Below are 12481 nucleotides of genomic sequence, written 5' to 3' on the forward strand. Positions count from 1 at the left end.
TGCCTAGGAACTCCTAGACATGAGATCCCATCTCACTTCCACACAGCCAACACAACCTGTGTTGTTCATATAATGTTGAATAAAATGTGGCGACAATCACCGTGACATATTTTACTCTTGCTTAAAAGCTTCGAGTAAATCACACATAGTTAACTCCGTACTTCAAAGCTTAGGAGTAACCTTAAAACATTACAACTCAATAAAACACAGTCCTACTCAAGTATCAAATCAATACGTGAGAGGCTCACAAACACTATCTCTTTGCTTAAAAGCTTCAGAGATATTACAAAACTCTACTCATTACCTAAAGGTTTCTGAGTGAGGACATAGTGACCATCTCACAACCCGAGTGGTTCACTTACACCAACTCTCCTAGAGAGTGGCTTAAAGACACGAAACCCTAAAGACTACATCTTTGATGAACAATGGTTTCGGTTCATTAAATCTTGGTCTTGAGTCTTCTTTATATAGACAGAGCTAGCACACTTCTGATCTTCCAAGATAAGCTTCAGAACACAGCTGGTCTTTGAGTCACGTCCAGCTAAGCAAATCAGACCTTAATAAAAACTTTCCTAAAATAGTTGATCTTCTTTAGGAAATAAACAATGTGTTGAATCATTCCATTAAGTCTTGATAAGAGCATATCTGCACTAATAACGTCTTGATCAGATCAAATCTTGATATACACGTTTGTAGAGTGGATTTCCATATATAGCAGATACGTGTAATAAATGCGCGAGATTTGGGCAATCTGACTGTCGTACCCAAACATGTTACAACATTTGGTCCAACATCTTTTGTACCTAACATGTTGAAACATTTGGTCCAACATCTTGCTTGTATATTTGTTTTAGCAAAATGAGGCCAACACACAAATATCCAACAAGGACGTTGCGGGCCATCCAAATAGTATGAAGTGTATGCACAATACAAGCAATGTAGAGCTCGCAGAGCTGAGAACTAATGAAAGGGCAGCCGAGAACCAAATCCATAGGAAAGGAAGTATTCACAGTAAAACCAAGAGTAATGCTGACCCAACTCCAAATGGCAGAAGCGAAAGCGCAGTCAAGAAAAAGATGAGTTGACATTTCACAAGCGCTGTGACAAATCGAGCACCAAGAGACAATAGAACAATCACGAGCACATAGATTTTCATCTGTCGGCATCTTGTTGAGAATCAATCTCCAAGCAATAAACGAATTCGACGGAGGAATGAAAGCTTGCCATCTCAGTTGGGAAGAGTACCACCCATCCAGTCATCCGTCCAATAAAAAACACGCAATTCGTCTTCTATGAGCCAACGAGAGTTCGAGAAGACAACCTGAATGTACCGCTTCAGTCCCGACCATATAGACGACTTAACTGCATATGAAATAGGCAAATGGTGACGTAAAAACCTGCTTCGGCAAAGTACAACCCATTGTTCATCACTAGCCAACAGAGTCCAGCTTAGTTTTAGAATAAGAGATTCGTTAATACGGCGTACCGAACGAAGACCTAAACCACCTTCATCAAAAGGTAAACAAACTTGCTTCCAAGACACGGTACAAATCTTTTTGGAGGATACATCTCCACTTCAAATAAAATTTCTAATCAACTTGTCATGAATAATTGATTTTACTAACTGAACCCGACCCATAACGGAGAGAAGCATACCTTTGCAAGAGGCTAATTTAACTTTAATTCTATCAACTATAGCCTGGAAATAAATAGCCCTCGGCTTTCCTTGAAAGATAGGACACCCAAGATAAGTGAACGGAATCTGCCCAGCTGAGAAGCCTAACAAGTTGGCAATAACAGACAGTCTCACGGAAGAAATGGTACCGCCATAATATTTACTCTTAGCCTGGTTGATCAGTTGATCGGAAGCTTTACCGTATTGTTTAAAAATAGGCAAGATGCATTTGATGTTAACTTTAGATGCCTTACAGAAAATCATGATATCATCCGCGTATAACACGTAGGAATCGAAACCCCTCTACAGTAATTCATAGGCCTGAAAGAACTATTGACCAGCGCTATGGAGATAGCTCGACTGAGAACATCCTCGGCCAGACAAAATAAAAGAGGAGAAAGAGGATCCCCTGTCGCACACCTCGCAGACAGTTGAAGAAGCCGACTGCCTTTCCATTAACTAAGATTGACAGTCTAGCGGAGCGGAGAATTTCTTCAATCCAAGCACAAAAAATGGGGCTGAAACCAAACTGCTGAAGCACCGAGATAAGAAAGGACCACTCCAAAGTGTCAAAAGCCTTTCGAATATCAATTTTCAAAGCCAAGTTTCCCGCAAAACACTTCTTTTGGAGGACATTAATCGCTTCTGACGCCACTAAAACACAATCAGATATTTGTCGTCCATGTATGAAGCCACATTGCTGTTAAGAGTCCCACATCGGTTGAGAGATGGCCTGACTAAGTGTTTATATACTAGAGGCAATCCTCACCTTACAAGCCGGTTTTGTAAGGATGAGTTAAGCCCAATACTTAATTCTAAGATGGTATCAGAGTCTCTCCACGATCCGTTGGGCCACCTGTTATCAGGCCCAATAGTGTTGGGCGTGAGGGGGTGTGTTAAGAGTCCCACATCGGTTGAGAGATGGCCTGACTAAGTGTTTATATACTAGAGGCAATACTTAATTCTAAGAATTGCTGCGTAGAAATAACTCTTGGGGGAACCGAGGCCAGCCGATCAGCAAGAGTTTTGGTTATTATCTTAAACTGAAAGTTAGCTAAAGCAATAGGACGAAACTCCCCCATATTATCCGCGCCAGGGACTTTGGGAATAAGCACAATTAGATTAGAGTTAAGGTTAGTGAGAAGTTTACCCTTGAGAAAGAAATCCTGAACAGCCAAATTCACATCCTGAACAGCCAAATACCGCTTCTTTAATTTCAAAATCAGAAGGAACCTTACATAACATGTCATTATCCATATGTGAAATGAGAGTGGGAATGGTTGCAGACACTAGAGCATTTTGACTACAATTATAAGACCAAGTTATTTATATATGTTGGTCTAAAATAAAAGGCACAAGTTAACAATTTTTAATATTAGAGTATTTATTATGTTGGTAAAAAATAAAATAAAACTAAAAATACAATTAAATAATTTATTTTTTTGACTAAGGTTCTGTTTGGTAAAGCTAGCTTATAGCTGAAAAGCTAGTAAAATAAAATTAAAGTGTTTGACAAATTTAACTGTTGTAAGTACAAAATGCAATAAAAATACATGATTAGTGGATAGTAATTATCATTTAAAAGAAAATAAAAATAATAAGGATAAATATGGAATTAAATGTAAAAAGCTATAAGTTATAAGTTCCTATGCTATTTAAATAACATCTCAAAAAATGCTATAAGCTACTTAGATAAGTTTGATACAAAACACGTCAATTTTTATCAAATAAACTTATAAACTAGTCCAATAAGCAGACTTACCAGACACACGCTAGTAATTTTTTCCTTTTATTTTTTGGGTCATGTTAACATGTGCCCTAAGGGCACATGATAAGATACCTAAATATAGAAATTTAGCATTTAATGATACAAAATATTAAATATTAAAAGAGTTGATTACACGATTTTCAAGAACATATTTCCACATTTATCTCATTAAAATGTGCCTTAAGGTCACAAGTTAACATTTTTCTTATTTTTTTCTTTTTCTAACGATAGAGTATATAAGGAAGGTTGAGCCTCTTCCCGCGGTGCAACTTTAGCTGAAAATTGAAATTTATACAAATCAACGGCTTCTTCTTGATCTTCAGCTTATCAATTTCCACCTTTCAACGTTCATCTTCTCTTCTTCGTTACTCTACGATACAAAACATTCAATTCGCTATTTCAGGTTTCTTCTTCCTTTTCTTCGATTCCATTAATCTGTAATCGCAAATTCTCTCTCTTACATTGCTTCATCATTACTTTTTTACTTGTTCCTCGAATCACACTTTTTCCAATCCAATTTTCAAATTCGGTTATTTCAACATTGCAATTTTGATTCGTTTCTACTTTAGGTTTTTGATCGCATTCGACACGATGTTGCAATGGATGGGAGGATCGAGAAGGAAAGTTACTGCTGTGAGTTCTTTTGTTCGTTTTTGCAGAAATTTTAATTATCTTTGGTGCTTAATTTAACATGCTTTCAATCTTACTGTGATATACTGCATAATTAGAGAGGAAGAAAAAAAAAACAGAATCTGAATATTAATTGAAGGATTAACAGTGTTTCGTGTAATAGTACATGATGAACTTTTTTGTATTGAAATGATGATATGTAAATGTAGTGCTTTGATTGATCCAGAAGATTACATAATCTGATTATTGATTACGCAGTCATGAAAATTATGAGGTTTTCTGAAGTACAAAAAAATATAGTTATTTTATTTCCATCGGAACAAATTCGGAATGTGATTTTCATGGTTTACTATTAGTAGAAGTGATATTTAGCTTATCATGTCCTTCCGAATTGCAATATGTTTGAACCGAGAAACTGACATGATGTTTGTTTTTTTTTTGTTTTCTTCTGCTATCCGATTATTCTATCTATTTGGTGCATGATGGATTTTGTGCTGAGATGGGAAATTTCAGTCGAGGATGTCTACACAGAAGAGGTAAAAAGCATAGATGTTAATTATACTTGTATGTGGAATCTGGTTGGTTGAGACTTCGAGGAGTGATTCTGTTGAGCTTTGTTGGTTGTTTTCTGGCATTGTAATGAATTCTTATTTCCACCAGGCAGAAGCAATACTTTGAACAAAGGAAGCGACAACAACAAAATGTTCATATCACGGGGTCAGATAATCGGGCTGAAAGCTCAGGCGTAGGTGGACAAATCCACAAAGAACATCAGTCTCTGGACATTCTTAATTTGCTAAACTTATCAAAAAATGCACAGGAATACAATTCTTTCAGCCAGAATGGTAAGTCTCTATTGTTCTTTCTGCATAGCAGTTTTTTGCTGCTGCTATAGTCTTGGAAAGTGAGTTTTTCATGTCAGTTTAAACATACCACTATTTTTGTGTGGCATATATTGTTTATTTACGTAGTTTCCCGAATCCCAATCTGGCCGTGTTTGGAATATACATGAAGCATGGCCTGACACTAGCTAGTGGAAGGTTATTTATAGTTGACTGCTGAATTAAATATCAGCAAAACCTTTTCAGGATCGGTTCTGTTTGCTTACAAAAGAGAGAAGGTTTCTTATTATAAGGTTTTCGAGAAAATAAATCATTCCTGCATTGTATGATCCACTCACTTTCTTTCTCCTGATTTTCACGTTTTACTAATTAACTAGAATGGGAATGATTCCAGTATATTAAAAAATAGATGCCAATTTTGGTTAACAAGTCATTAGGCTCAGAAAATTCAGGTTCTGATAGGCTTCCTATATGATAGCCATGTGATATGGTGGGGAAAATGATTAATAGGATCAAGGATTACTATCCAAATTATGTTGCTAAATGTATGTGCTGTAGCTTCTTGTTTCTTTTGTTCTGATGACTTCATATTTCTTTTCTTGATTATGTTCAGTTTACTAAAATTATCAATTTCCCAATATTGTACAATAGTGAAAGGGAGGGACGATGGAGACGTCTTTTCTGTGATGCCAGGCATTGTCTCAAGAAATCAACCAAGAATACCTACCATAGAGGAGACTACTGCAAATGCTTGCGGATTTGAAGAAAGTATGAGCTCTAGTACATTTGGTCAACTTTGTTAACTGTCAAGTCTTAATGGTTCCATTTAATGCAATTTGGAACTGAGATATGTAGCATATGGTGAATGTATACAGAAGAAGCAGGAGTACCTTTAAGCTGCCAGATTGAAACATCACCAAAGAAGTGAGTGGATACTTTTATATGTTGTTTTTATTGAGCATTCAAATTTATATCTTAAAGCAACTTAGTAGATAGAAGGGGCTCTTTATGAGGTTGGAGAGTGATTACATTGCTTTCTTATAAGCATTATTTTACTTGTTTCTTCTAACTTATTGCTCCACTTAAGACATCGGCAGCAAATGATTTAATGTGTTCTCGCTACTCAAATAATATAGAAGCATATGCCAAATATACTTGTATCCACTGGTTGCTTGACTGCTTTTGATGACTGCACTATGCTTTTTTCCTTCATTTTATGGGTGTGCACCGTGCAGGAGTTGGATTAGTGAGGTTGGAAATTTTAAGACTTCATTAGTTGCCTTAGTTTCTTTCGCTCGGGAAGTTTTAGAACTCTGGAGTCTGGACTAAACTAATCAAACTAATTTAAATATAAACCAAATGATAGAATTTGAAACCGTCCAAACCTTTAATTGGTTTGTTTTGGTTCTGTCACCCCCTTATTCCCTTTACAGATCTCTCTTTTTCTTATCTTCTTTGGGTTTGGTTAAGTGCGACATTGACAGAAATTACTTGTGAATTTGTCTATATGGTTTGGCTTAGTTATTTTTAGGCCAACCTTCAACCACCACATATTTGTTCATGCTATTCTTCATAGTGATATTTTAATCGCTTGACAGACTTTTACGAAGTGCTCCCGATCACCACAGAACCGCTTTTGATGGACAACAAAGACATCGGAAGACAGCAACAGATCCATGTAAGCTAAGAAGCATATTATAGATATTCAAGAAGTGTATGTTGGTTGTCAATGTAAGCCCATACATGTTGGTTGAGGCCAGATAACTAGAAACTCTTGAACATTTACTTATTTTTTCTTCTTTTCTCCAAACTTCTTCCTCTCACTTATTGATTTCTCTTTGTTTGTAGACTCACTATCTGTCATTGATTTGCTTTGTGAGGATGAGCTTAATCCCACTGTGGAAAAGTCTCCGACTTGTGAAGATCATGTTTCTTTTTCACTTGAAGGTAAGTGACTCTTTTTACTCATATAACATATCGTATCCCCTCTCATTTAATATTGTATTATTTTTGGGATCACTGTACTTATTGTTATATACTCATCAACAACATGTATGGGCAGTTGCCTTTGAAATTTGTCACAAAGCAAAGTCGCTGACTGAATTTTGTCTCTTACAGTGAAGTTTTGATGATGATTAATTTTGTGATGTTCAAATTTAGCAATGAAACTATAAGTCATATAAGTTTCTTATTCCGATGTTCAGTATCATACTATCTTAAAAATTTCTATGTTGGCCTTTGTCGCTGAAATTAAATGTCAGTTTCACAATTGATATTTTCAATATATAGCTTCTCTTACATGTATTGTTACTTAGATGATTGTATGATCTTCTTTCACATTCGGATAAAGTGGAACTTTATTTATATCAATGTTTATCTGATTGTCTGTTACTCTGACATTTTTTTTCATATAACATTAACAAAATCCTTCTAGGTTTGGGTAAAGTTGGAACAGAGACACCAGTTCATTCACCACAACAACAGGCTAGGTAACCAAATTGATCATTTTTAAGATATATCACCTGTCCATCACTTCTTTATGTATGGTTATTCTGTTAACAGTAAATATTTTTTCAACATTCCCAGTTGGTGATTAGTGAAACTACTATTAATCACATGAATTTTAGTGCAAAATATAAAAATTTGCTTCAAATCACAGTATCACCAAAGTATATTCACACACACCAATGAAAACATGTACCGTTTTCCATTTTAATTGGTTAATAATAATTTTTTTTAAAATTTTTAATTATGCTACTAAAATAGATTTCTGGGACTTGTAGTCTCTTGTGTGTAATAAAATCCTAGATTAACCTTTGTCCTATAACAGTAAAGAAAAACAACCTGTCGTATTCTGTTCTATTGGTTTCAACCTTCTTGGTGGAACTAAAACGCACTACTTTTCTCACTTGTTGTCCAGTTCTATAAAGATTTTAATTCTCTACATATACAGAACTCATTTTTTCTGCTTTTCCTGCTTAGAGCTGTCTACCAAACACCAGCTTAAATGAACATTTTAAATGCTGTTCTAGTTCTCTATGTGCCTTTGCTGTCAGGCATTCAACTAGTTACCTTTTGCCACTTACGATTGTTGCATTCAAGTCACTGATTACCGCCAGGCATCTTGATTGTACTTGTATCCTTCTTTTCTGGGTTTAAAAATTGCATAAAACTAACCTTATACCTTTTATGTAATTGCCATGACTATGAGGTATTAACTCTATCTAATGTTCCTTAACAATTTGCCATATAGTACTTGTAAATGACTTGGACTATCGTTCCTTTAGGTTCATTAAATTAGCCTTAGTCATTCATACAAAAACTACTTTTAAGTTGTTCTGTAATATAAAATTGAAATTCTATGGGGTTGACACGAAAGACAACACAACAGAAGCAAGCTTGTAGCATTATTGGAAATTTCACAGGCTGCTGCTAACCAAGACAAATAGAAGAATTTTGAACATGTTTTGGAATTGGTGGTTTGCAGAACTCCATACAGAAGATCTCCATTTCTGAAGGATGGAAGGAAAGCAAAGTTAAAGAACCTTAGCCACATGCTGGATGACATTGAACTTGAAGTGGTGAGGCAATATTTTTTATACATATATTTTAATTTTCTTTAATAATTTTACATTCATCTTCTGAAGCTATGTTAGTTTTTTTTTTTAAAAATAAATAATAACTTTAATGTTGGTATGGTTTAGATAACATTTTCTCAATTACCCACCAGATTTATTATTTATTTTACATATGTTTAAGTTGAAAAATATTATTTCCTGCACTCTGTAATGACAAGAGTTATACACCAGGAAGTTGCCCAAAGTTAATGTTTTCAGCTTAAAATGAAGTTGAGAAGGTTTAAGTAACAAAAAAGAGTTGGGATTTCAAAAAATGAGTGAGATCTTATTTCATGGAACAAAGTGTAATTCCCTCAAGACATTCCCATGCATGCTGACATCTACTTCTTGAGTCTTGTATCTCGTTCTTTTAGTCTTTTCCACCTTTTTAATTTTAAAATTGTGAAATGTGACTCACTACATATAGGATACAATGATGCAAGATATTGGGGTTTCACCTATCAGTTCAAGTTTCCCATCTAACAAAATGAAGCAAAGTTCAGCAGTTATTGAAGACCACAAGCTTTTTTATGACCATGCTGACAAAAATGAATCTTCCATTAATGAAGAGTTCTTCCGCAAGACTGAAAATAATGAAAACAATAAAGACAGATGGAATGGTAATCTAAAGCTTCCTATTTTCCATTTTACTATGTTATATCTTAACATAACGCAATTACCTATATGCATATGTTGCTTTGCATATTTAACTTCTTCTAACTTATTGGGAATACAGTAACTATTTTGTTCTACACCTTCTATCAAGCACATATGAAATTGCCATAATGCCTCTCCTCTGAAAAGAAGGACAACAAGAAAAAATAGCATTCCTGTATAATTTGCGTCAGTTTAATTTCCTGGATTAATGATTCAGTTAAAGCCTGCACAATGCACAGTCGTTTTCTACATGTCTAGCTTCTAAGTATACTTAATCTGTTAAAAGACCAGGGTTGGCCTAGTTTCATGGTCACACATTCAGTTTTTCCAATTCATGGCATGACAAATTTTATTGATATTTGAATTATGTTTTTTACCCTTTAGTGTTTCGTGTACAGCATGTTCTGTCTTCCTTGACGAGAAATTTGACAAAGGGATAGGATATGATACCTCATATGAGAAGCCTTTTCAAATGGATCGTGAATCTCCTGAATTATTTAAAAGAGGGGCCTGCAACATGGAAAGTTATGGTTTTGAAGACCTCCTTCCAGCACAATGGTATTTATTTGCTGTATTTAAGAACACTGCATACTTTCCCATGTTTCTTACAATAATACTTTTGTCTTAAAGATGTCTGTTGTGTATGGCTCTGTAGGCCTTCAACCACAACAAGGAAAGATGTCAAGATGGCTGGTACAGTTTGCTTCCTTAGACCGTCATTTTAAATTCGACTCACTGTTTTAAAAAATATTCTTGGAATACCAACGACACTAACAACACCTCATTTAATTTCTACCCATTCTAGTTAGTTCACAACCATAAGTTTCCATTGTTTTGTTTTGTCATGCACCTAATATTTTTAGAGGATTGCCTGATCATTTGACACTTCATTAACATGCGAATCTTCTATCTTATTTTATTAAGAATGATGTTACCTACACAGTTGTTGGTTATGCTCAGATTGTGCTAGAATTTTTCACATTTATGACAGTACCTATGGTTTTATTTTCTACATCAATGTTAGTTATTTTTAACTTCTCATAGGAGGTTAAAATTTCATCTACTAGATTGATAGTCATTGTGATTCACTCATTCCTAGAACTGATGTCATGTAATGAACATGTAACTTGTGCACCTTCATTTGTTTGTGAGACCATAACATATTGGCATAACGATTTATTTACCATTCTATGCTGCTGTTTACTGTTATGCTGTTTTTCTCTATCTTCAGAGCCACTGGCTTCATTTTCCGCAGACCCATTGGAGGAGGATTTTAATTTCTGTGGTGCTAGCAGGACAAGGTATGAACATTATTCTTAGATGTGTGCTCTGTTGTTGATGAGCATTTTCTTATGTTTTTGTGTGGTCATAAATGTTTTAGATCATATGGGAATTTCAATGCGCAAAATTTAATCCCAGAAGATGTAAGAGACAGTTCGAGCTTGTTGAGGTAAAATCAGAATAATGCTAGGTTTCAAGGTGATTTCATCTGTTTCTTTATATTGTTACTTGTGTCTGACTATTATTTATGTATGAAATATCAGCGAAGAGTCAAGCTCAGCCACTACTGGTATTACTCTCTCTCTCTCTCTCTCTCTCTCTCTCACACACACACACACACACACACACACACAGTCACAAATGCACGCTCTCAAGAATCTTATATATGATAAATAGTTCTATCATAAGGCATTGGTACCACTACTAATCTTAGTTGGAATGTCTATTTTATGTCAGTGAGGGGTGAGTACGCCGTGCATTCACCATCAAGATTAGTGACAGGAGAGAACAGAACAAAACATAGAAAGGTTTTTGTAAGCCCTAGGCATAAGCTCAGTACTAACGAAGAGAAGAACAGAAGTCTGCCAAATCCATCAAAGCGAAAACCTTCTCATTACTCAAATTCTATTCTCCAGGAAGAGATTGGTGCACAAAACAGTTGGCAGTTTGAGGAAAGATATGCTTCTGTTGATAGAAGCTCTGTTACCACTTCATTCTGTCAAGATTTAGAGGCAGATTTTTCAGTCTTCGGCCGCAAGACTAGAGCTGAAGATCCTTTTAGCGTATTTACTACCCCTAATTACAAGCCTAGGCCTTCCTTTGGTGGATTTAAAAATGCTGAAAATATGGAAGATTCACCTCCTTGCAATTTTACCTCGGAAAAGTTTTCTTTTGATTGTTCAACTCCATTCACGAGTTTTCCATCCTGGCCAACCAGCCCAAGTTTATCTCCACAATTTCCCTTCAAAGAAGGGCCTCAAGACAATGGTGCTTTTCATTGCGAGACTTCATCTACTGATATGTCAGTACAAGGAAGTGTGAGCAAAGGGGATAGGGAAATCAAATCGAAAAAAGACAGACACAATTTTTTTGAGCAAGATATTTTCATGGGGGATAATGAATTATCCTCAGAAAAGAAATTGGAAGATGGTCCAATTTCCGATAATCATGTGCATGAAAGTGAAGGCACAGAGGAAACAAATCCTAAGACAACAGAGTGTCATGAAACTGCTGATTCTCTTGTTCATGCCGAGGAGATATCATCGTCACTGAAGATACCTGACAAACATGAAAGCCAAGAAGATAACAGAAAGTATGACTACTTTTAATTCCCATACTTTTTTATCTGGCATAAATGCTGGTGTCAATACCCTCATAATACATATTATATGATATATATGCTAAGGAAACTGAAATTTTCACCAGGAACAATTGTAATGCTGAAAAAGAAACTCCCATTAAATGTAAGATTACAGATGGAGGTATGTAATTCACTGGTCATCAATATAATTTCTTCTATATTTTGCTCATTGATTGTTTTAAAAATGTGTCTGCTATTCTTCTTTCTTTATACAGAAATGAAAATGAGTCCACCTGAAGGAAGAAACAGGGTGAATGGAAAACATATTAATGATCAAATTTACTTGTCGTCGGGCCAGGTGATGTTTGAAAGCTATGTCCTTCATTTGCGTGTTCAGAAGGTATTGAACGGAGCTTGTACAACAACATCCAGATGGAATAACGCCTTCCTCCGAGCCGGTGGCAATAGAATTTCTCATCAGATTTAGAGAAAAAAAGGAACAATAAACTATTTTCAACTATTTTCTCCTGCGATTCATTGTTAAACAGTTATCTGACTTTCTCAGATATGTTTTAAATTGGTACATCCATACAAGTATGTTCTGTGTTATGTGTAGTGTTTAAGGTAAGACTTGCGCATCGAAAAATGTATAGTTTAATGCATACCTAGTACAATGAGAACTCATGATATTGCCAATTAAGTATATTTTAT

At 35.3% G+C, this 12481-nt stretch overlaps 2 protein-coding genes across 2 annotated transcripts; both read left to right on the plus strand.

Annotated features, from left to right (window-relative positions):
• Positions 1–3726: 3726 nt before the first annotated feature.
• Positions 3727–9817, plus strand: LOC123915088. The gene is made up of 12 exons (XM_045966237.1): positions 3727–3846; positions 4013–4076; positions 4587–4609; positions 4734–4918; positions 5567–5683; positions 5791–5839; positions 6514–6593; positions 6764–6862; positions 7350–7404; positions 8403–8496; positions 8960–9152; positions 9588–9817. Exons 2-12 carry the CDS (start codon positions 4035–4037, stop codon positions 9815–9817), a joined length of 1167 nt encoding a protein of 388 aa, XP_045822193.1. The 5' UTR covers positions 3727–3846; positions 4013–4034.
• A 32-nt stretch (positions 9818–9849) lies between these two features.
• On the plus strand, positions 9850–12481 carry LOC123919065. The gene is made up of 7 exons (XM_045971287.1): positions 9850–9882; positions 10421–10490; positions 10571–10639; positions 10734–10759; positions 10927–11782; positions 11896–11951; positions 12046–12481. The coding sequence occupies exons 1-7, from the start codon at positions 9876–9878 to the stop codon at positions 12255–12257; spliced, it is 1296 nt and encodes a 431-aa protein (XP_045827243.1). The 5' UTR covers positions 9850–9875; the 3' UTR covers positions 12258–12481.

Source organism: Trifolium pratense, linkage group LG3 (assembly GCF_020283565.1).
Source record: "Trifolium pratense cultivar HEN17-A07 linkage group LG3, ARS_RC_1.1, whole genome shotgun sequence".
NCBI classification, from domain to species: domain Eukaryota; kingdom Viridiplantae; phylum Streptophyta; class Magnoliopsida; order Fabales; family Fabaceae; genus Trifolium; species Trifolium pratense.

What these genes read in the sequence shown, in the direction of transcription:
- LOC123915088 (XM_045966237.1), top strand. Translation starts at nt 4,035, where the DNA reads ATGTTGCAATGGATGGGAGGATCGAGAAGGAAAGTTACTGCT. An exon ending in AGGATGTCTACACAGAAGAG is followed by an intron (nt 4,610 to 4,733) that starts GTAAAAAGCATA and finishes TATTTCCACCAG; the next exon opens with GCAGAAGCAATACTTTGAAC. An exon ending in TCACCACAACAACAGGCTAG is followed by an intron (nt 7,405 to 8,402) that starts GTAACCAAATTG and finishes GGTGGTTTGCAG; the next exon opens with AACTCCATACAGAAGATCTC.
- LOC123919065 (XM_045971287.1), top strand. An exon ending in GTCAAGCTCAGCCACTACTG is followed by an intron (nt 10,760 to 10,926) that starts GTATTACTCTCT and finishes ATTTTATGTCAG; the next exon opens with TGAGGGGTGAGTACGCCGTG. An exon ending in AGCCAAGAAGATAACAGAAA is followed by an intron (nt 11,783 to 11,895) that starts GTATGACTACTT and finishes AATTTTCACCAG; the next exon opens with GAACAATTGTAATGCTGAAA.